The sequence below is a fragment of the Trichoplax adhaerens genome, genomic scaffold (genome assembly GCF_000150275.1).
Source record: "Trichoplax adhaerens TRIADscaffold_6 genomic scaffold, whole genome shotgun sequence".
Lineage (NCBI taxonomy): Eukaryota > Metazoa > Placozoa > Uniplacotomia > Trichoplacea > Trichoplacidae > Trichoplax > Trichoplax adhaerens.
In genome coordinates, this window is record NW_002060948.1 from 741,795 (window position 1) to 765,170 (window position 23,376).

At 33.8% G+C, this 23,376-nt stretch overlaps 5 protein-coding genes across 5 annotated transcripts; 3 read left to right on the forward strand and 2 right to left on the reverse strand.

The window, feature by feature from the left end:
* Positions 1 to 611: 611 nt before the first annotated feature.
* Positions 612 to 10,603, forward strand: TRIADDRAFT_57133 (uncharacterized protein; the record flags this gene model as incomplete). The annotated part of the gene is made up of 25 exons (XM_002113174.1): positions 612 to 1,922; positions 2,150 to 2,305; positions 2,582 to 2,822; positions 3,001 to 3,236; positions 3,319 to 3,367; positions 3,456 to 3,632; positions 3,725 to 3,862; positions 3,975 to 4,141; positions 4,233 to 4,292; positions 4,372 to 4,408; positions 4,512 to 4,591; positions 4,667 to 4,874; positions 4,980 to 5,068; positions 5,222 to 5,346; positions 5,434 to 5,613; positions 5,711 to 5,783; positions 5,870 to 6,055; positions 6,145 to 6,857; positions 6,960 to 7,076; positions 7,176 to 7,242; positions 8,655 to 8,705; positions 9,086 to 9,127; positions 9,601 to 9,837; positions 9,915 to 9,966; positions 10,185 to 10,603. 25 exons carry the CDS (start codon positions 612 to 614, stop codon positions 10,601 to 10,603), a joined length of 5,211 nt encoding a protein of 1,736 aa, XP_002113210.1.
* A 714-nt stretch (positions 10,604 to 11,317) lies between these two features.
* On the reverse strand, positions 11,318 to 11,824 carry TRIADDRAFT_57134 (uncharacterized protein; the record flags this gene model as incomplete). Its single annotated transcript, XM_002113536.1, has 1 exon — positions 11,318 to 11,824. The coding sequence occupies one exon, from the start codon at positions 11,822 to 11,824 to the stop codon at positions 11,318 to 11,320; it is 507 nt and encodes a 168-aa protein (XP_002113572.1).
* A 327-nt stretch (positions 11,825 to 12,151) lies between these two features.
* TRIADDRAFT_57135 (uncharacterized protein) lies at positions 12,152 to 13,506 on the forward strand (the record flags this gene model as incomplete). The annotated part of the gene is made up of 5 exons (XM_002113175.1): positions 12,152 to 12,290; positions 12,532 to 12,600; positions 13,091 to 13,134; positions 13,240 to 13,359; positions 13,483 to 13,506. 5 exons carry the CDS (start codon positions 12,152 to 12,154, stop codon positions 13,504 to 13,506), a joined length of 396 nt encoding a protein of 131 aa, XP_002113211.1.
* Positions 13,507 to 13,792: 286 nt separating this feature from the next.
* TRIADDRAFT_63309 (uncharacterized protein) lies at positions 13,793 to 19,203 on the reverse strand (the record flags this gene model as incomplete). Its single annotated transcript, XM_002113537.1, has 19 exons — positions 13,793 to 14,063; positions 14,185 to 14,347; positions 14,433 to 14,606; positions 14,675 to 14,795; positions 14,891 to 15,015; positions 15,128 to 15,187; positions 15,261 to 15,353; positions 15,437 to 15,543; positions 15,679 to 15,873; positions 15,984 to 16,042; positions 16,124 to 16,254; positions 16,326 to 16,474; positions 16,637 to 16,727; positions 16,912 to 16,986; positions 17,090 to 17,227; positions 17,343 to 17,432; positions 17,617 to 17,840; positions 18,029 to 18,033; positions 19,169 to 19,203. The coding sequence occupies 19 exons, from the start codon at positions 19,201 to 19,203 to the stop codon at positions 13,927 to 13,929; spliced, it is 2,172 nt and encodes a 723-aa protein (XP_002113573.1). The 3' UTR covers positions 13,793 to 13,926.
* Positions 19,204 to 19,517: 314 nt separating this feature from the next.
* On the forward strand, positions 19,518 to 21,314 carry TRIADDRAFT_57137 (uncharacterized protein; the record flags this gene model as incomplete). The annotated part of the gene is made up of 6 exons (XM_002113176.1): positions 19,518 to 19,580; positions 19,662 to 19,702; positions 19,962 to 20,007; positions 20,720 to 20,856; positions 20,969 to 21,077; positions 21,204 to 21,314. 6 exons carry the CDS (start codon positions 19,518 to 19,520, stop codon positions 21,312 to 21,314), a joined length of 507 nt encoding a protein of 168 aa, XP_002113212.1.
* Positions 21,315 to 23,376: the final 2,062 nt, after the last annotated feature.

Here is a 23,376-nt window from a genome sequence, read left to right on the forward strand (position 1 = left end):
ACGAACATCATACGTTAAATTAATATTGACGACCAATTAATCCTTTTTATAGACTATGGAGAATGAACTTGAATCTCTACAGTAGACAAAGCGATAGGTAGATTGATGTTATAAATGACAATTTCTCCTATGCTATACTGTGTACAGTATATCAAGGTACTTTATGTAGTCAAATGCCCAGATCCTATTATACAATATAATTGATTAATTAATTATTTTATTGATTATGAACGCTGTACTCGACTGTTGAATGTACAGTATAACAAGAGTAGTGCCAATATTATCATCATTCTAAGATGCTGATGGGTAGTTGTGCTATTTATTTAAACCATTTAAAATATCATTTTAAAGAAGATATACAGTACATGCGTGTGCCCACAAGCAGATCGCTTCTCACACTTGATCAGCAAATTATACAGTATACAGTAGTATAGTATAGTACTATAATTCGCATGCGCTTGCCAATTTTGAAGGTAGCATAATATTCAAGTAAATTTGCTCTACCATGGTACAGTTTACCTTCTAAAATATCCCTTTTACATCTTCTTTTATACTTCAGTAGAAACCAGTGAACGAAAAAAACCTACGCTCAATAAATTATTGTGGCCATCATGTACAACGGTTGGGTTTCCGACAGTCAAGAAATTATCAACGACACCAGCTATCTCAGTGTTTTACATACTTTTCCCCTCAAAGTCAGTAAAGACGTTACAAACGTTCTAGTAACCCAGTTCAATAAAGATCTTTGTGGAAATGTAGAATGCAAGATTTTAACTACCAGTCGCCAAGTTGACTGGGCAATGGAAGTTATTTGCTATGGACTAGCCTTGCCGGTAACTGAGAAAGATTCGTTACTATCATGTGTTAGTATCTACTCTGTTTGGCTTAGTGCTTTAGTGAAGCCAAAATTATCCATTCCTAAACCCGTTCTTAGAGAACCTGAGGTTTATGCAAGGAAAATATTTCAACATTTAAGAAATTTATTTGCACCACGCCCTGATGATGCCAACGATCCAATTTTGGTCCATTTTCAGGCTGGCCTTTGCGAAAAGATCCTCAATGATATGTTGATCATTTTGTGTGAGGCAAAAAAATTAACAAGGCAAACATGGAACGACAGCCTTAAATATTTACTATGGATTACAGATTGTTTATTAGCTCCACCATTGCGAATAGGAAGTTTAGGTGAAATGCTATCCCGTAATTTACTTTCTACATTGTTTCGAGTTTGGCTCCTAGCATGTTCTGACTCATTTCCCGAGCCTCCATTATGGAAGGCTTTAAATGATATGTGTAAACGATGGAGGCATCATGACGTTCTCATTAAACAATGGAATGAATTAAGTTTAACCCTTACTCTACATTTAGATGTATTATTACACGGTAAATTTTCACATAAGCGTAGCTCCAATTTCGAATCGGATTATTATACCATAATAAGAAGATTATCCAAAAATGAATCTATTCAAAGTTGGTTTCGATTCTTACATATTATTGGCAATCCTGTTGAATTAAGTAGCTACGAAATAATTGCTCGAACTCCTAAATTAATGGAAGAGGTGTACAAAAGTGAATTACCGTTAGACTTTAGTCAAGTTGGGGGCCTTAATAAGCTACCGTTAATATTTTTAATAGTAATGCAGGGATTGTCTAATATTGTAAATATTTTTCTGCGTTGTGAGAGTCGCAGTATCTGTCAATTACATAATTTTATTGTAATGACGACCCCAGGATTTCCTACTCGTATTAATGCATTACCATCCAATAAAGATATCATAAGAATATCTGACCCTACTGAAGGAAATGAGTTGCCAAATCCTGGAAATCTTACAAGTCATTCTGACTCGTTAGTTGCAAGTTTCAATACAAATACAATTGTACACCTTCTTGGGCAATGGCTATTTGAGGCCTCTCAAATTAAGGTATTCGCTTCGCTTACTACAGTAATGTCCTTTAAATCTGCAGTTTTAGTCCTTACTTTTAAAATAGAATATACTATTTTACTATTTTTCCTTTTAATTACTACCGTTTTCGATTATGCGCGTATAATTACACTCTTACCGAGCTAGTAGCATATATTGGATAGAATCAGATCATTGTATTACAAATTGAGAACGTTACATGGTATACGTATCTATGTTGGTTGCAGATTCTTGCAGAAGCTAAAGAATTCGAAGCAGGAAAAGCTGAAGCTTGTGGTGCATTGTGTCGCTTATTCTCGACGGAAAGATGCGATAAAACATATCGTATAGATTACCTTAGTCGATTTTATAACACCGTTAAACTTGGACTCCAAATTAACGAGGTAGTGACAGTAATCGTTAGTATTGTTGTAACTACAAAATGATAAGACATACTCTCTCAGTTATAGAGAATTTTTATAATTAAATATATCTCAACTAAGAATTTTTAACTAAATCTTGAACACAATCTTAATTATCTTATTCTTGACGTATTGCTAATTTAATTGTTCGAAGCATTTTTTGCTGACATAAAAAAGTTACCATTTACTGCAACATATGACCCTTACAGCAAGTTAAAACTAGTTGATGACATTTTTAAATGTTTAAAATTTTTACAGGTTACTAAAGGGCAAACTATGGCTAATATTATTCTCAATTCGGCTAATCTATTTCGATGCGATTTAAAAGGGGTACTTATTCTATTACCTCATTACATTCAAGCACTTGAAAAAATTCTACCATACAAAGAACCTAAAATAGAGGCCAATGTTCCAAAAGGGGAATTAAGGCGATCAGCTATACACATTCTTCTGTCTATAACATCATTTCCATTTCATTTTTATGATCTTCCAATTTATGGTGAGATACTAAGATACTTAGGGTTATGTTTGTGATATACAAGCGTTGACTAACCACTAATATATAATCAATATTGAATAAAACAATTTGTGCTACGTATTACTTCAGTAAGCTAATTTAATTGATAAAATCTTGTATTAACACTAACAAGTACCTGACTTACTTAAATATTATATAGACTCATCTCAAGGTGACACGAATAAACAAATGGAAGTTACAGTGTCTTCATTTCGTTTAAGAATTGTTAACCTAATGTTACAAGCTCTACAAACTGAGACTGACTCGATTAATACACAAATGCTTCTTGGTGGATTCTTGTTGTTAACCGAAGATACTGTTAGCCATTGCGATCGATGGAACAATACCAAATTTGACTTAAATCAATTTGCGAAAACTCAAGTTTCAGATGATGTTGTAAGTAGCTAAAAATTATCTAGACAACATTATATTTGAATTAAAATTTTACGGAATTTTTACTAACTTATCACCGCGTTAGAATTCGACAGGGAGTTTAAATTTCGGGGGAACCGATAGCGTAGATTCCGGTAAACTAAAAGAATTTGATACTATAATTTTATTCTTACAAGTAAAGTATCGCTAACTAATGGCTACCTTTGGCATATGTTTTGAAAGATACTGCTTCATTAAGCACAACATCATCTAATGCACCATTAACATCAAGACGTTCGGCATCGATCTTAGCTGAATCCTCCCTGAAGCCACGGTCTAATACGAGAGTTGAAAGCATTTCTTCTATACCTGAACCTGTAGAGCTTGTTTTTCCGAAAAGGATCATTCCACCTGAATACGGTAACTAAGAAGCTAGATTATTTACTACGTATTTAATCCATTTCTCTGTGATTTTTAAGATAAATACCATCATTTCATCTTGATTATCGCAGATCATCCCATAAGCCTTTACTATTTGTGCGTCTTGCTTATTGGGGAAAGATTGGGACCGCTATGGAAAGGGGATTTTAGCGTAACGTTAATGGCTTTGGATGTTCTATCAAACTTTGCCCATGTCCCTATTACTGCAGGTATAGTACAGTGTTTTTTCCACTACTAGTTGTTATTTTTTGATTTAAAAATAAGCTTTAATAGTTTGTAAACATAGAACAATAATTTTATGATCATGAAATTGGACTGTAGACGCGCTATCAAGCAAAACGGTTATTGATCGCCTATGCCAATATATTGAAAGTCAAATTAGACGCCCACCTCGATACCAATCGCGTGATTTACATTCCATGATTGTAGCATCATTTTCATGCCTCTTAAGTTGGATATCATGTCACAACCAACTGATGGAAGACAAGGTCCAGATAACTACTTTATGTTTAAAGGATGATTATTATTGAAACTCTTTTCATAATGCCTACTCGGATATAAATTTTATTTTATGTTTAGGAATGCTTAAAAACTGTTCTAGCTGTTGTTGAACAAGGTATTGCTGGAATAGTTGCCGAGGTTTGTTAATACAATTTAATTGTCTTAAGTTTATACGATTACATATAAGCAGTACTGATACATCAATTATTCCGTGAAGGAGGAACTAAGTCATGCTGGACAAGATATTCTAAAAGGTATAAAATTTTTACTAATTACTTTATGGTTATCTATAGATGCATTTGTACATGATTTAAGTCATACGTTTTTAAAATGGTTATGAAATCAAAAAATTTCTAGGGAACAAGATGAGAAAGCCGGCCTCAGGACGAGTGAGAGAAGCAGCAGAGAGCGTTTTTTTCTACTTACTTAATCATCTGGTAAAATTTATTGTATCTAACGGATTTATTACTGTCACAACATTTATATTTTGGTACCTAAATTTTTTAATTTAGAATGCCTTTCCATCTCCTTGTGGCCCATCTACTACTTCTTCGCTACTGAGTGAAGAAAATATATTAGATTTCGTAAACAACCTGCAACAGACTAAAGGAACTAAATCTGCATCGGAAATTAATGTTAATAAAGATGATATTAAATATTACGCTTTACATAAGAATACAATCATAGGATTACTAGAAGTAAATTTTGAAGACGATGGAGGTACCGTATTATTCTTTACACTTGCTCTTCTCGCTGGTTTCTTCAAAAATTTTGAGATTCGTCACATATTTATACTGTCATTATTCATGTCATATTTATGAACAGTTCCTCCAACAGTTATTATCATTGTACGAAATGCAACGGGAAAGTATGCATGGACAACGCAGCTAAGACATCTCGCATTTGAAGATTCGGTATTTATGTATAACTTTAACAAATATAATAAAGTAAAATAAATTGACTCTGTAGAGATCAGTTGCCTGTTTTATTAAAAATTTTACAATATTAAAACTTAGCCCAAAAACTAATGTTGTTTTACTTGCCATAAATCTTATTTAACTTCATAGAGATTAGCAGCTAGCAATTTGCGTTATATTAGTAGACCTTCTCCAATGGATAGTTTAGGTTCTCCTGACACCATTCAACACAGTTATTTTCCAAGTGATATCGAACGGGCACCCAAAACGGATTGGTGAGAGTTTTTATGCACTTAACATGTGAATGAGTAATGTGGTAATTTGGTATCCTTTAATCTAATGTACAGAATGACAATTTCTAGTTCGAATAGTATTCCTCCTTTAGAGACTGTAGCGGATGCTAAGACTGCTCCAAATCAAGCCCGGTTCAAAAAATTGCTATTTGATCAAGCAGAAATCGAGGAAGACTATATTGATAAGATTCTGCAAACTGACAATGACATCCCGTATCCAAAAGACAATATCGAAGCTAAACAGCCAAAGTTAGTTCATTGCACGAACACACTATATTTATCAAGCTATTCATCATTAATTATGCTTAAATATGCATTACTCTACTACTAATCATTTATACTGTAGACCTCAAAAATATTTTAAAGCAGGAAGAATGCTACTAACTCAGTTAGGGTTTCTAAATCTTGATATTCTACAAGTATGGGATCCTTATCTCAAATTTTAAATATTTAATCGAATACTTTGAAATTTTTCCGTCGGCTCACACAATTTCATTACGATTAGGCTAATCCCGATAAATTCTTGGAATCTGATGAGTCCTTGAAATCTCTTGTACAGCTGAATGCCTCGGATGATTATAATCGTGAACTGCAAATTTTAGATAGTCTTCCGTGCCGTATTCACGAAGTGGTATATACGCTCTATGTCAAAAGTGGCCAAAAAAATTTGGGTGACATCGTTCGTAATATGGTAAATTTGCTTAGCTAAACTTTTTAATCGTTACTATTAACTAGTATTCGGAAAGGTAGCAATGCAATATCTACTATGTTTTTGTACAGGATAATATGAATGATCTCAACAAAGATTTCATCAAATTTGTTCATTCTCTGGGGTGGTCGATGGATCAAAATACTTATCCGAATTGGCGTATTGATGTTTATTCTAAAAAGCCATTTAGTCGGCAATGCAGTTTATCCGATGAACGATCACTTTACAAGGAAGAGATAGAAACATCTGATATGACAGATAACGCCAAAGAGACGTCCGATTTTAAGAAACTTAGTAGGAACTCGATGTTTTACTATGGGGACGCGATATCTGAAATTGCCATTGTCCTTGTGGGGGCTAATATTTATCCGAAATTTAGAGCTGTAGATATGAGCTCAGTAGAACTAGGCCATGCTTCTAAAAAACTCATAGAGATGGCACCTTTAGCTGAAATCGAAAGCTTGACTCCGTTAAAGAAACGAAGGCCAGTTCTATCTAGAGATACATCTAGGGGAAAATTAAATCGGCCAAATGCCACTAGTCAAGTAACCGATCATGAAACTATCATAGTTTGGCTTGAAAAATTTGAAGATTATCTAACCTATCCTATAGAAGAAACCTTGCGCGAACTAGGTATCGCTAGCCATCAAGCTGATGGAACCCGGCGTGGAAGCTCTAGTAACATGAATAACAAAGGAGTTGAGTGGGAAACTACCATTATTTTCGTTTATCCTTTGCAAAATGGCCTTTATCGAATTCATCTGACATTGACCTCAGTATCGAAGTTAGTAAAATTGCGTGCTATTCTTGTAATTGATATGTTAGCTAAGTATTATCTTAACGCTATAATGTATTCTAAATTTTATTAATAAATAAATTTATTTAGGGGTGGCATAGCGGGTCCATTAATTCATGGCATGGCTGTTAGCAAAAATGTTTTAGGAAAACTTACTAGGCAGACTATACATAATATTGCCAACAGACAACGCCTTGAAGTAGAATCGTGAGTATGGCCCTAGTGGTCAGAAAGTAATATATACATGCACGAATGTATTCAATTACAAACATATGTAAAAATATAACTTTTTCCGATACGTTCTAGAGCAAGCTCACCTTTTTTGATCCGAAGAAATAAGATACAAGAAATTGTAAAAAAGCATCAGACTAAAGTAAATTTTCCGGATTATTACGTATCATCCTTCTAAAGTATAGATCTGCATCTGTAGCAGCCTACAATCACGACAGGATTTATTCATATCCTACAATTGGTCGCTATACTTCTCTTTTAATGATGAATTTAATCCCTATAGGGTCCAGTACCTACTTATACTTTTCACATTGTATCTGTGGTGTATTATACAAGTTTATGTGGAACATGTTAGAAAATGTATAGAAATAACTGTTAGAACACTAACAAAATATTATACATCTGTTTGTATTAACGAACAATTGTTAAATTTTCAAAATTTATTATATATAAGTGTAAATGTGCCAAGTCAAGAAATAGACACGATACTGTAGTACTGATTTAATTGAGCAATTTCAGATCATAAGTTGGTAATAATGCATCTTAGCTGTAAATACATTTGTTATGGTTCTGAACTTCTGATTGGCATTTTAGTTTTAATTTGTTTAGATTGGATTGAAAATGTGCTTCAATTTTAATGTACAGAATTTTATGGATACCAAAGAAAATACCTGAGGATTTATGAATTTTATTACCGTATTTATAAAATCTCTTTCAGTAAAGTTTTCAAATCATAAACAATATAGCAGGTCATTAGAATGTCTAGCATGACAGGAATGGTAGCTTAAATATGTTGTTACAAAATCTTATAGCTTGCTAGGGTGCCTTGAATATACCGTATGAAAAATTTTCGTTAGTTAATGCTACTGTACATTGTACAGGTTTGAGCGAGCCGAAGGTGGAACCTATATGAAAATATAGTTGCATCAATTCAGGTGTAATGTGTAACTACAGTACAGTATGAAAACTCTTTGTCAGCTTATTATTGAAGAGTCTTCGATCTAGTACTGTATCTACTTGGTCGTGTTCATTTTACTTATTGCATATTGAATGTAGCATACGTGCAATGCTCGAAGTAGCAACCGATAAATTTTTTATGCGAGTATTCAAAAGAACCAGTCCGTATGAAGAGGAAATATGCACAGTTGTATACTTAGCCGCTCGGATAATAGACATTACTCTCGGGATAGAGCTTTGTATATACTGTATATGATGTAAGTCCTGTATGAAATCATATTAGTTATATATGGGAGCTTCATTTTGTAAAATCAATTTCCATTTCATACACAGGAGAGTAGAGGTATTTTAATAATTTGGAATGGGTTACATGTATAGAGGCAAAAATGAATATATCATAGGGGGCTACTAAGCAATAAATAAACCTCCAGTGTAACATTAAGTATCCTTTGAAACTTCTCGGAAACCTAAGAGAAGCAGAAAGTGGCATCAAATGGATTATACATTACAAATAATTGTGGAAAACTGATTAGAAGTGTTCGCGTTTTGTAATAATCTCAATACTCAAAGTGATTTTATATTTATCACTTTACACAGGACAGGTTTCCTTATTATTACGCTGACTTACAGCAACTACTACACGTGCTGGTAAGTCATCAATATATCGAAGTCTGTGATACAAAGTATAACAACTTTACAGAAAACGATGAATAAAATTAGTTATTCATTTTGAATTTAATTTCCCTAATTTATTTATCTCGAAAACCAAACTAAATCGCCCGCAAGTCTTAGTGGCTTTACATCCGTCTCTGTAACAATATTACTGGCGGAAGTCTATTGCATCAGTACCGGTCCATTATCTATACGCACACTATGGCTACGCTCAGCATACTGTACATACAGTATACTGTTTATATATATACATATACAGTATACTGTACATTATAAAGTATACTGAGTATAGTATTTTGTTATTGTTTTTACTGTTTTTTATATTTGCAGTTTTAGGATAACACTTCCCCGTCTAGTTGATACCTCAGCAACAAGGAAGGATGTCGAAACTACAAGAAGTAAGTTTGCAATAGATGAATTGATCAATCGATTAGTATGCGTGTGATATCATGAGTATAGTGGATCTGATACTGTCGTACTGAACTACTGTTGTTTCATCGATAAAATATTCCGTATTCAGCCACGTTGCAGAGCTGTGATCATCAAAACAAACTGCTGGAGATAAATTGTCGTTTAGGATGGCGTGGATAGATTTGAGGGCTGAATGCCCTAAGCTTAGCTTTTGCCAGCATATACTGTATTCTGTTAGACCTAGTTGTATCTACAATATTGTGTGAGTAGAATGGTTTATCCATCATGATTGTGATATGATTACGAAACTTATGGTTGTTCAAATACAGCATGTGCTACACGATAGCTCAAACTTGTAAATTTTCTACCTGTTTGCAGTTTGATCATCTGATTGACTAGTTTTGTTATAATCGTAAACGAGTTAAATCGTCCTTTCACTCTAATTTTTTTTAATATGAAGAAATCTCTGGCAATTCCTCACAAAGGAAAAGTTCTTGATGCAATCATTACCATACCACCGAAAGGATTTAAATCTGGTCATGGTGTTATTTTAACCCATGGAGCTGGAGGTGACATGAACTACGAACATCTTAAGGTTTTAGCTAAACATTTGGCAGAGAACGGCATTGCATGTCTCCGTTTTACATGCAAACCAACGGTCATGCGAACGCGTGTTAACGCAATGACTTCAGTTCTGGTATTCGTTGCTATTAGCAGTACTATTTCAGCTCCTTACAGTAATTACTTACGGTATTCTTTATTCTATCAAACTAGGACTTTTGGAAGCAGTCAACTGAATATCCACTGAAAAAGTGCTTTCTTGCAGGTAAGGGATATCCGTCAGTTCTTGTGTACTGTACTCAGCAGTCATGGAGCATTCCCATGTCAGTTGAGCATCTAGGGTACGCGCTGTAAGCATTTGTTGTAATGCTAGCTATACTTGTTCAATGAGTTAAAAGCTAAGTAAGTTTCTGTGCACGATACGTTTTACCGGACGTTCACTTTTAAAATTAAAATTAATTAATAAACTGTAATATCGGCTAGGTCGATCAATGGGATCACGAGTTGCAGCAACGCTTGCTGAAGAATTAACTCGCGCAAAAGATCAATTTATTGTCGGTGTCATTTGCTTATCATATCCACTGCATCCACCTAACAAGACTACCGAAATTAGACATTTGCAACCTGGTGTACCTGTTTTGTTTGTTAATGGTAAGCGCGATGCATTATGCGACGCAAAACTGATGGAAAAGGAAGTTCAAAATTTGCAATGTCAGTATCAGTTACATTGGATCGATGGTGCCGATCATAGCGTACGAGTAAAAGGGAGGAAACCAAGTGATATCTTGCAAGAGCTATGCACTACTGTCGTGGATTGGTGCCACGAGATTTTAAGTGAAGGCGATGCTAAACCTACTATCCGCAAGAAAGCAAAAACTGTCAAAGATTACTTTAAAAAGTAAATTTTTCATCAGTTAGTAATCAATAACTCCCTGTACTGTATGATAGACTCTATGCAGAACTTATTTTTGAACCTGCCTCAGAAATGCATTCAAGTTTACCTTTATCCACGTATTTATGCAAAATATCAAATAAATAAACATGCATACACAGTAGCAGGTAATTACAGAAATCTTCTTGAATCTCCGTCTATTATACAGTACAAGACAATCCACTGTTGCGTGAATAAGAAAAATAATCGAATGAATCTATTATCCATCTACCCACATCATGCATTAAAACCCTTAGTAAGTAGTAAAGTATAAATGAAGTCATTTAATTGGATGAACCAAAAAATTTCAACATCACAGAGATTTGCGTCTTCTAGTAGTAGTCCATATACCAGTACAATACGCGTATAATACAGTAGAATATCACATTGTAAATTGTCAATTTAAGCCATTAATTTCATGATATAAATTCAGTATAAAAGATATTTGCATCTTCCACTTGCTATCTGAGCATTAAATACAGTAAAAATGGCATTGTACATTGGAAACTTTGTAGTCAAGACATCGCCAATTCGATTTTTGTCGATATCAAGAAAAAATAAATAGCAATCATCTGGAATCTACTACTAGACTAGCTCATTTGAAATGTAGTCCTATGATAGATAGTATGATTCAGATATACAGTGCATAATTTGCAGAGCATTGACTGATCGATAAATTATATAATCAGTCTACTAGAGGATTAACATCGTAATCAATCATTTTCCTATCTAAGATTAACCATTTTTGGAGGAAGCCGATATCTTCGATTTTATCGTAGTATGTCCAAAAACCTGATTGAAGATTATGACAAGTATATTCATAATTTTTACAAATTTCGTTAGCGTCCTGCCGTATAACTAACGAGAATAAACCCAAACTAACATAAGTTAATAAATTTTCATTCTGCAAATATAATAATCGATCGATGTGAGCATCCGATGAAGGATTGCGTGTTAAACGGCTTAACAAGGATAAAGCATTGCCACATTGCTGTAATTCTGCATCGAAGGACTTTTCATCAGGATTTTGGTGCCAAATATAACCAAAAACACCGGCAAATATACCTAAAAATATCGGTCTACTAGGTTTTCTATAGCAACTTTTGGCTATTCCTGTAAATACATCTTCATAATCGCGATAAATATTAATTAATGGATTGCCTAACTTGGTGAATAATTTTCTTGTAGCCATTGCACTTGGTGAAGCGATATGTCGTAGTACTGCACAGGCAATAGTGTTGAACCCCTAGCCTGGCCTGGCCCCTGGTCAGTGGGGAGGGTTGAGGCTTGAAAGATGGTGTAACATGGCCATGACTGCGCCTGCGTCATCTTTCTGGACTTGCGTACTGTACTGCAGGTCAAATTGGATTTCGCGGGAAATTTACTACAGCCTTGTCTGTAGTAAACTACTATAGCACTTGAAACAAGAGCTAGCAATACAAGATAGACTATGAAAATGAACCACGTATGATAGAAACTTCCGTGCAGATCTTCCGCAGTAGATACGAAGAAGGCGAGCATGTCGGGTGAAATTGTTATCCAAGATTTTAGCGAACGCAAATGTGCTAAATTGCATCTACTACCTTGTACAATTGATTATAATGGTCAAGCAAATATCGATTCTTACTTTGAACCAACTATTAAGAAGAATGGCGAAGGTGAATACCAGTTCTAAATGTACTTTCCAACATGAAACAAATACTGTAACTAGCAGCTAGAAAGCTCTCGATCGAGCTGTAAACAGTATTTTGATAATCATTTCTTGCTGGTGTAAAATTCTATCATCGTCTTCAATTATTGTGGTATTGTATACATGTATCATGCAATCCTGTAGCAGTAGACTATAGAGAATCGTTATGCTTGGTATTCATAAATTCATCTCAAATTTAAATCAAATAGATTTATCAGCAACCTATCGTGGTCGACCTCTCTGTGGCGCTAAGATGGAGGTCCCCGACAACTACATCGGTAACGGATACTCTATTCTATACCTATAATTTGAAATTAATCAAAGTATCCGTTCATTAACTACAAAGCAAATACGTATGGATACAGTATAGAAAATGTAGAATATTGTATAGTCTATACCATCTTATAATTCCAGCTATGATACAAGTAATTAGGAAATTACCCGTGCTATAGATTAAGCTTAAAAAACTAATCGATCCGGCGATATATTACTGTAACGCCATCAGCTCTACGGTTTACTACTATACTGTAGACGTAGTAGCGTATAAACATGCACATCATATCATCCAGTGATACAGCTAATTAGGAGCTAATATGCTAACAGCATGTGCAGTAATTTATCTCGCTCTTAGAAGAAAATCACATTCATCTTGTTTTTATGACAATAATTGACTATGCTTAAGGTTACATAGTAAATTTCATCGCTGTTATGGACGCATTTCCAGAGTCAAGATGTTTGTTGATTAAGTTTACGTTAATTCTGTACTAGGATGCGTTCTAAAAGAAACACAGAAGCCATTTGGTGAAGATGAGGTATCAAATCTAACAGGAAAATTAAGATTAAAATAACTGTGGAATGTCCCAATCATCCTATTAAAAATGCAGTTATTTGTGAAACTCTTTTGATTTCTTTTAAAGGATCGACGATTAAAAATCTCCAGCCATTTTAAGGAATTGACGTACTGGAATCTTGATAACCGAACTTCAGTTAATGATAAATTACAAAAAGCGATACTATGGACGAAAATTGCTACAGCGGTTAGTTTACTGTGCAGTTGCTCTATTATTTCATATGCCACCATAGTGCAAATTCCACATTTTACAATAATGCAATATCAATATCTCTCTAAACAAAGATATACTCTTTTCTTAATTGGTTAGATACATAAATCCGAAGATACCTAGGATTAACAGCAGAGATATTAACTAAATATGATTTCAACCTCCAAAGTTAACAAAGTGACTGAAGTATCTTTCTACTGTGACCCACACAGAACTTAGCAAAATAGCGTTACATGTATTATATCCTTGATATCGAGTACATGAAAGGGAATATTAAGGTGTATGACTTTATCGATTAATTTTTAGATTAACAGAAATCAGGTAAATTTTAGCTATTAATAATTGTATCCTTTTGTATATATTATTTAAACTAAAGTTAACAGTAAAACTTGCTCCTAGTAAAAATAAAATGAAAGAGGATTTTTATTTGCATAAATGACTTCGCCTTACGCGCATAACACGATTGCAACCACCCTTAGAAACATTTTTAAAGGTAATTTAATTTTAAAAGGAAAAGTATATTATCCATTAATCACTAAGCACTCAGTAATCATGATTAGCGATTTCTTTCTCCCAAAGACCAAACAAATCTTCATCAAAACTGGGAAATCTATCGACGAAAGACTTGATCATTCCTTCTACGTTCGATTCATATTCAGTAAAATCAACTTCATCTTCGCCTGCAATATTAATAGCATATGTGACATAATTTAGTGTGAAGATTGCTGCCTTGTTATCCAATTAAAAGTATTCAATCTTTGATGTCGCATAATCATTATAAATTAATTATTTATTACACACCATTAACTGAAGTATGACACTGAACAAACATGGGTCGTGGCTGTTTACGATTCAGAACAATATTTCTGAACTTTATTAATGGAAGGTTCGGCTGTTCAGCTACTGTTGAGTAATGCTCATACATCGACTTGGCAGCCTCGTAATCACCAGTCGCTTTATAAACCTGTAATCATTTGACAAGTTAACTAAACAATTTTGCTATAAATGAAACCTAATTTGCTTGAATTGTATACGTGTATAATACTAACCTGCATTTTACATAAAAATTTGCCTATTGCATCTTTACCGTCCGTCGCTATGCGGTCTCTGTTTAAGGTAATAAGCAAATCAGGCTTACCATCTTCTCCAGTCATTTCTGAAATAGTCACGACTGCAGCATCAATTAACACGCGGGTGATAACAAATCGAGCCTGCATGTGCGCCTAACATATGACAGGAAACTTCAGCTTAACAACATTCAGTAATTACAATTTAAAAGTTTCAGTATAACCTGTTTCCAAGAGTTTGTTTCTGGAGTAAAAAATTCTAATCCAAGAAGTCCACCGCGTACCATAAGCAACCAATTAACATATTTAACAGTTTCAGCAGCTTCTCCTTCATGACCAAATATTCTAAATAGATCAAAATATTAGCAATTATACCATAATTAAATTTAAAGATTTCCACAGCTGATAATTAGAAAATAGCATGGAAATAGTTAAAAAACCTTAGTACTTTATCTAAGAGACAGAGATATAATCCTACGCATTCAGCGCGACACTCTTCGTAAGAAGAACTCAATGATACAAATTTAGAATCATAAGTTTCACCGGGTTTATACCACTTTTCAACCTTCAGTAAAAAGTCGTAATAATAACACACAAAGAGGATATTTCAAAAATTGAAAACATAATTTCAACCGCGTACACTGCATAGGGACTATCAAATAATCAAATTAATTTACCTTCTCCCCAGTTAGAGGATTTAGGATATCACAGTCAAAATCAAATGACCCATCTTCGAGCTAAGGAAAGGAAATTATTTACCATAATTTAATCATGGCTAATTTCGCGTAATTATCAATCTGCCTACAGTACCTGAGAAAATAATTTACCACTTCCGTGACCTAGTAACTCATGCAAGCCGACCTGAACCTCAAATGCAGGGCCTTTCAATTCTTTGTATAGTTCCTAAAATAAATACCCCATAGCGAAAACATCGTCATATTTTCTAATTGGATATTCAGCTACATATTCGTATTGCAAAAAGTAACCTGATCCTTTTCTGACAAGAAAGTGACTGCCTTATTGCTCCCATACGATGATAGGACATTGCCTAGTGATACATTTTTAAATCCTTCTGTCTGACGAATGTCATCATCTAATTTAAGTCATGTGCCGGTAAATATCATTCGGTTAGAATAACGCGATATACTGTATGTTACCATGTAATTGGAATATCACGTACATTTATGGGATAGAAATCCTAAAATAACACAGCCACACAGATACTTACAGTTTGGGATATTGATCCCAGCTGGAATACCACTGCCAGAAAAGCCAACGATATCCAATGAAGTAAAATCAGGCTTTAAAAAAGTATCTTTCTCAAATGTCTTTGGCCACGGTAGTTCATCGAGTAAAGTTTCAGCAGAGTTCACCAATTCCGAGAACTTAATACTCATGGGCTTGTTAACCACGGCAACGAATCCTACAAGATTATATTTTAAAATATTTACTCTGATATGCAACATTTATTGAGTGCAATGACGCTGTACAAACTTTGTTTACAGTTAATAATAATTTTTATCATCTGAAAACCTTCAAATTCTCCACGAATACCATATGGATCACGATAAGTCTCAATGAAACCAATATAACTAAAGGAGATCAATTAAAGCATCTTCATTTAATAACGAAATAGAGTAAAAAAATTACACGCATGTGAAGATTTTACTAACACTTCGATAATTGGGCCTTTATTTTTAATCCAAAATCGGGAACCGTTTTTGTGAGATTCTATACTTCCAGTTGTGAAGCTATGGGAATATTCCTCTAACATCGATATCTCATTGTTATTGGAAGCATAATTCTAATTTATAAGTAACAACAACATCAATTAATAGATAAGATTTACAGAGAAATAAACATAATAGAAGTAACCTTGGCAGCTTGTAGGTTTTTTACTAATCTTTTCATTAACGGCGCATAATCTCCTCGAGTAATTAGTATTTCGCATCCTTTGTAAGTGTGCTTTCCTAACAGCTTTGCCATGGTATCTTCTCTACCTTGGCTATCTCGATATGCTTCTTCTACGGTATTGTATAATTACATGAATTAGATATTAGCAAGACAAGCAATTCAACAAGCTATACAATAATCAGGTGTGGATCTACGATAAGCATAAGTTGTATTGAAATCATTGAGCTAACTATCTATTCGTTTCATGATTATAAGCTACTGCCTTTACATACCAGATTTTTCAGCTGATGCAATCTTTAACTCATATTGTACTTTAGAACCATTTTCGTATTTGAATAACCTTGTATTGTAGGGAGATATATCCTAAACCAAAAGTAAAAGCAGCAATTAAGTACAGATCATTAAAAGGTGATCTAAATTAACATTTAATCTATTATCCTAGCTATGAATAAAATATTAGCCTTCAAATGGTATTAGACTGCAATAGAGATATAATTTATATTGTAAAGTATACGTGTATTTTAATACTTGCACAGCCTCTACCAACCATTTCTTGCATGAAATCTTTGATAAATTCTGCATCTTTCACACTGCAGTTACTCGAGTAGTAGGTACTAAGTCCCTAGTTTGGCGAGAATAGAAATTTGCATCAATGGAATAATGATTATGATACATGCTAAATAAGATAATCAAGAATCGAAGAACTAATCTATAACAAATTATACCTGTTTGCCTAAACCTAATTCTAAAACACGACTCTGAATGGAATACATCCGATCTTTACATAGATTCCACAACTTTTTCATGCGCTCGGCTTGCTGTTGGTAGGCTTTACTGGCTTGAATAATGACCTCCAATTTTTCCTACCAGTGGTAAAAATATTGACTTTTCTTTTTATGGCACTCTTTTAAGTTTACTAGGGTTTGGATAGAGTCGTATGTAAAATAGACACTATCAATCATTTCATTTCCGAATTACCTGAGGAATACCAGGAATAAATTTGGTATCTCCAAAGGATTTATAATTACCCATATTTGAATAGAAAGCAGCACTATAAATCAGCAAAGCCTACATAGTATGTAAAGCAAATAATGATACCGTCAATAGAGAAAAAGCCGTAGCCAATTGAAGACTATCAGTAAGTACCTCTATCCTACGAGCACATATTACTGGTGCTTTTATCAATTTATTACACTCTCCTATTCATATCTTCTATACTAATACTATAAAGGAATACAATATCACTACTGACATGAAATTCAGCGTCAGATGGTCCATTAGGAATCGATTGGCAAGCTGCTTTCAATTCATCAACGGTTTGTGCAGAATAGAGACTTTGAAATAGAAGGAAAATAATTGGCGATTCGGGTGAAGTCTGCAAGAAGACTATTAAGCTGCCTTCCCATGACGCTTTCGATAAGTAATGGGCATAGTGTTTTTCCACATTCGTCAATTCATTGAAAGCAACAGAACAATCTAAATTATTGATAGTCGTGTTGGGATCAATTTGTACTCTTTTCGCAGTCTCCATTTCCTTTTAATACTATCGCTTTCGTCTGATAATTGCTATATGTTGGTGAAGAAGAAGCAAATGGATAAACTGGATATGGAGAACGGATTGTCTACGAGATGTTTTTATCAAAGGCCCGATTCTACTTTCATACTGTACCTAGTATTAGGTAGAGATGAACAGTACAGTACAGTACATCGTAGTACACTAGGTAGAACGTTTCATGAACGGGCGTCTGGATGTCAGTCCAAGCGTCCATAGTGGATAGTGGATATGATAGTTCATTTTTATCATTTGTCTAGCGCTGCAGGGCTCCAACTTATTCCATTTTACCATGATTTACTATACAAATGTTTATTTTGAGCCACTTATTTCATGAATGGTAAACCATCCATCATTATAATTGATAGAAATTGTTGATGGTGGTCACAACTAGCAGTGTAGACTACTTTTCTACATTCTTGTTTAGCTGGTATATTAGAGTCTGAATCCATAGTGGTTAGTTACTAGTTGAAGATATGGAGAAAATCAGCCTGTTCTAAAAAAAAGAATAAATGTCACCCCAGTGGTCGCTCTACCTATAGTATTCTACCATAAGGAGCACTTTTAGGGACGATATCAGTTTTGCTCACAATTTGTAAAGCTGTTCACTGGGATACACCTGAAGCTCATTCAGTCGGTACGGACTGACGGAATACGGTACAGTATTCCGTTTGAGTCATAGTTTAGTCTTGAACTACTAAATTACATCGAGCGTATCCAGTAAGTCCAATGTTAGGGTTAGGATCTGAATCCATAGTGGTTAGTTACTAGTTGAAGATATGGAGAAAATCAGCCTGTTCTAAAAAAATAAATAAATGTCACCCCAGTGGTCGCTCTACCTATAGTATTCTACCATAAGGAGCACTTTTAGGGACGATATCAGTTTTGCTCACAATTTGTAAAGCTGTTCACTGGGATACACCTGAAGCTCATTCAGTCGGTACGGACTGACGGAATACGGTACAGTATTCCGTTTAAGTCATAGTTTAGTCTTGAACTACTAAATTACAGCGAGTGTATCCAGTAAGTCCAATGTTAGGGTTAGGATCTGAATCCATAGTGGTTAGTTACTAGTTGAAGATATGGAGAAAATCAGCCTGTTCTAAAAAAAAAGAATAAATGTCACCCCAGTGGTCGCTCTACCTATAGTATTCTACAATATGGAGCACTGTTAGGGACGATATCAGTTTTGCTCACAATTTGTAAAGCTGTTCACTGGGATACACCTGAAGCTCATTCAATCGGTACGGACTGACGGAATACGGTACAGTATTCCATTTGAGTCATAGTTTAGTCTTGAACTGCTAAATAAATTACATCGAGTGTATCCAGTAAGTCCAATGATTCTACATACTGTATATGTGTAAAATGGATGTCATATTATTTCTTGGTATTATATAGGGAACAAGGCTATAGCCAACGACATCTGTTTTACGTCTAGGTGTATACAGTACTGTACAGTATACTGTTCGTACAGTAACACTATACGCTGACTACTGTACCGGGACTACATGTACAGTACTGCAAATGCCATACTTAAGGGTGGAACTGTACTGTAGTGTACCGTACCGGATCGGATGACAAGCAGACCTGCTTCAAAAATGGCGACCATGTGGCGCAGTTTCCGCAATCAAATCGCAGTATACAGAATTTTAGCTGACAATGTATAACAATTTTGCATGATTTAAGAGTTGAAATAAGCTCATTTTTGAACGTACCATGAAAATCTTGCCTATTTTCTTTAGATTTGGTCCACCAATAAACTTGTAGCTGTCAATCAGCATAGGTAAGTCGATGTCGAGCATCTTCGTTGTACAATGTCCACATACTGCATGCAAGAAAAGGCAAGGAGATCGTTCGGCGCTATAATGCAATGCTCGATTTATGCCAAAGCAATTGTTGATTACACTTGGATTACAATGGTTGTGTAATTGTAATATTACCATTGCATTGAGTAATTGATTAATGCAAAAATCTTCAACTTGAATAATCCAGTTAGAATTACACCTTGCCTAGATCATGTTAACATTGCGATCTAACCTTAGGTTTATGGGCAACACAACTTCACTGCAGCCCAAACAAGCGAAAAAGGTTAGTATACTCGTAATAGCGATGCTAATAAATGACTAACTAATGGAGATTATCATGTAATAAACTTAATTTAATAGATATGTACAGTATTTATCTTTGAATATATCTTACCACGCTTGAAAGAATGGATAGACGTATCTCTGCGTGCACTAGTGAAAGGTCTGCATCGTGCTATCACACCAATTAATGAATTCATTAATCAGAGATCAAGTACTACACTGCACAGTACAACAGGCAAATCTATTAGTACTTTAACTGCATTATCCCATTTGAGGATCAAAATTATTCTAAGAATATTGCTTAAAGAACATACGCATATACTGATCTTCGATACAGCTTCAATAAAGTACTATTCCCGCTACATTATAGGCGTAACAGACCAATATCAGTCACACTTTATATAAGTAACGTAACCAGACAAATCAATTGGCGACCTATGTAGTATTGTATAAGATACTGGGAATAGATATACTACCTAAACAGTAGTAAGAAATAGTATTTTGACATCAATTTTGTCCCCCAAAAACAATTATATGCAAAGAAATGCATTCTTGTATTCTTATCCTTATACATACGGTACTATGAATAGATATTTTAACTGTAGTTATAAGAAAAAGAGTTTTTACATCCGTTAATTGAGAAATCATATAACAATATACAAATTAGATACATTTTGAAATGGATCATTTCTACTCATCATTAAAATAAACAGGCAATTGACGATGGCAATCAAGTACTCTATGGAGAGATTTCTATCAAAATTTTAGGAAACGATTTCGCTGTGTTAGACAGCTATGCCAAATTTCTTCGTATGGCTGCAAATAATCTTAAAATTAAAATTTCTGGAAGGTTAGCTTTCATCTCCTTCATTTTGATATCGCACTAAATACAGTCTTATACATCAATCATTTACAAATACACGTCAATAGTAATTAACAGTGATCGATATTCTTCATTATAGGGTTGATCTACCAGCCAAGATTCAAAAATTTACTGTATTAAAATCGCCTCATATCTTCAAAAAGCACCGTACACAATATGAAGTTAGAACACATTCTAGAATATTAAAGGTTACACAAATATAATCAAAATTTAGTCTTGTTATTCTAGAATTTCAATCAAACTGGACTTTATGATATTGCGCCTGTTGAATATAATTCTACTTACTATGGTATTTCATTCATTCCATTGACTAGGTAAGAAATTTAACTGCTAAGACTGCTGATATCTACCTAGAATACATACAAAGAAATATACCCGAAGGAGTAGCTATGACTGTATTCGAGGTGATATGTGCAAGCCAATAAATTATTATATCTATATTGCTATATAGCATGCAATCATTAATTTAGCAGCTTCAGGGATGATAATTTTAATTGAACGTAATGTACGGTACCATATAATAGAAAGAAATGGTACAGTTACCAAGTTACTTGAAAACAGAAGCAGCCAAATCAAACGAAGCAAAAGATAGTGAATAAATTAGTAAGTGTAAGTGTAAAGACAATTTAGTAATTTTTTTTATAGCCTATATAACAATTCAATATCATCTATTCTGCTCTCCCTAGTTCCATATTGGAATGCAACCTGGTCTATATTGCAATGCAATACATTACCTCTGCATAAAAGATTGTAACAATATTCAAGTGTAGACCACTATCTAATCACTTGGCTCTCTTACAATTTAAAAATGGCTTTTTATATAAATTCAATTTCGATGCCCTAAATTACTCGGTATTGTACCATTCATGCAGTAACATAAAGTTATATCATCATCGAAATAATACAATGATGTGATTGTGTAAAACCTCTCAGTTCTATTCTCATCTTGTATGAATATTAATAATGTTATACCTATTTCTTAAAATCGTAACCAATAGCCAGAGACTGATACAGTATATCAGTCAGATATGTTACAATTTTTAACGCAAGAAATTATACGATTGATGACTGAAATCAAATCATTAAAATATGTAAATATTCCTATATATCTGTACTTTGGGAGATCTACGTCTGGTTGGCTATTAAGAACGTTTACAATACTAAAAATTTTTATCAGATAAAAACAATACGTTTCTATCAAAAGTATGTAGACCATTGATTACGTTAACACTATAAATGATCTAGTAATATTTAGAGGTCTCCTTACTGTAATCAAGAATATTGATCGACAACTGTAACTATCTAATTAAGGATAGAATTAGTATGTAAAATTTTAATTACAATTATACTTATTATTTCAGTTAGCGAAAAATTTCTATACTTAAATGCAGCCATTGATAAATTTACATCGATAGTCAAATATGTAGTATCTCTGATATATAATTATTTTTAACATTAGCTATTGTATTAGTGTATATGCACTTAAAATATAGATGTTCAAACAGCTGTTATTTTAAATTAGCAAGTAATGTTAGATTTTTTACCAAATCATCATAATCCATAAGTTATGGCAAGTTGCTCACTGTCAATAATAATAGTTAACACCAGTCTAATTCGCAAATAATATAATTATTAGTCAAAATCGAAACAGCTTCTTCGTACTGTATTCGTATTAAAGCATCTGGTAATCGTTAGATAGGTTAGGTAGTGACAGGAGAGACGTATTAACGTCCTTTTCATATTGAAGTATTAGATTAATTACTATTATTTTACCGGTATCTAACGACTAACATTACTGTTTCGATAACGTTGGATTAAATTGTTATCAGTTAAATTAGCATTCCAAATAGCGATATTTATCCATAATAAATTGGGACACGTTACCGGTGTAATAAAGATGTAACAGAATTTATTTCGAAAAGCTGTAATAAAATTAGATTTTCGTACAAAGTCTAGTTATAGCAATCGTAAAACAAGCGATATATCAGGTTCATTTTGACTAGTTCAAACTCTAAAAAATTTTTTATAACAGTTATTTCTATACTCATAAAAATTTCTAATTTACATGGAAATTATTCTCACCCGGTGAAGTAAATCTTAAAAATCGGAGTAATTTTATAATCTTTAAATTACTGTCTCTTTACATACGCGTACCTATGCGCATTTATCAATTCAATTTTAAAGTCTTCATTTGGAACTCTCAAGCTCAACTTAATTTAAATCAATATCATCTATACCTAGTAAATTTACTACGACCCAACACTTTTTATAAAATCTCATACCATCCAATTTCAATATCTGATAATATTTTCTATTCTATAGCATTGTATCATAACATTTGTTACAAATCTCTATTTACTAATATCATTGTGAAATTAGCATATTAACATCCAGTATTATCTAAAGTGGCTTTCACTAGATGCTACCAACGGGATGATAAATTTTAGTTAATGTGCTATCCAAGACATTTAAAATCATGCAACGTAA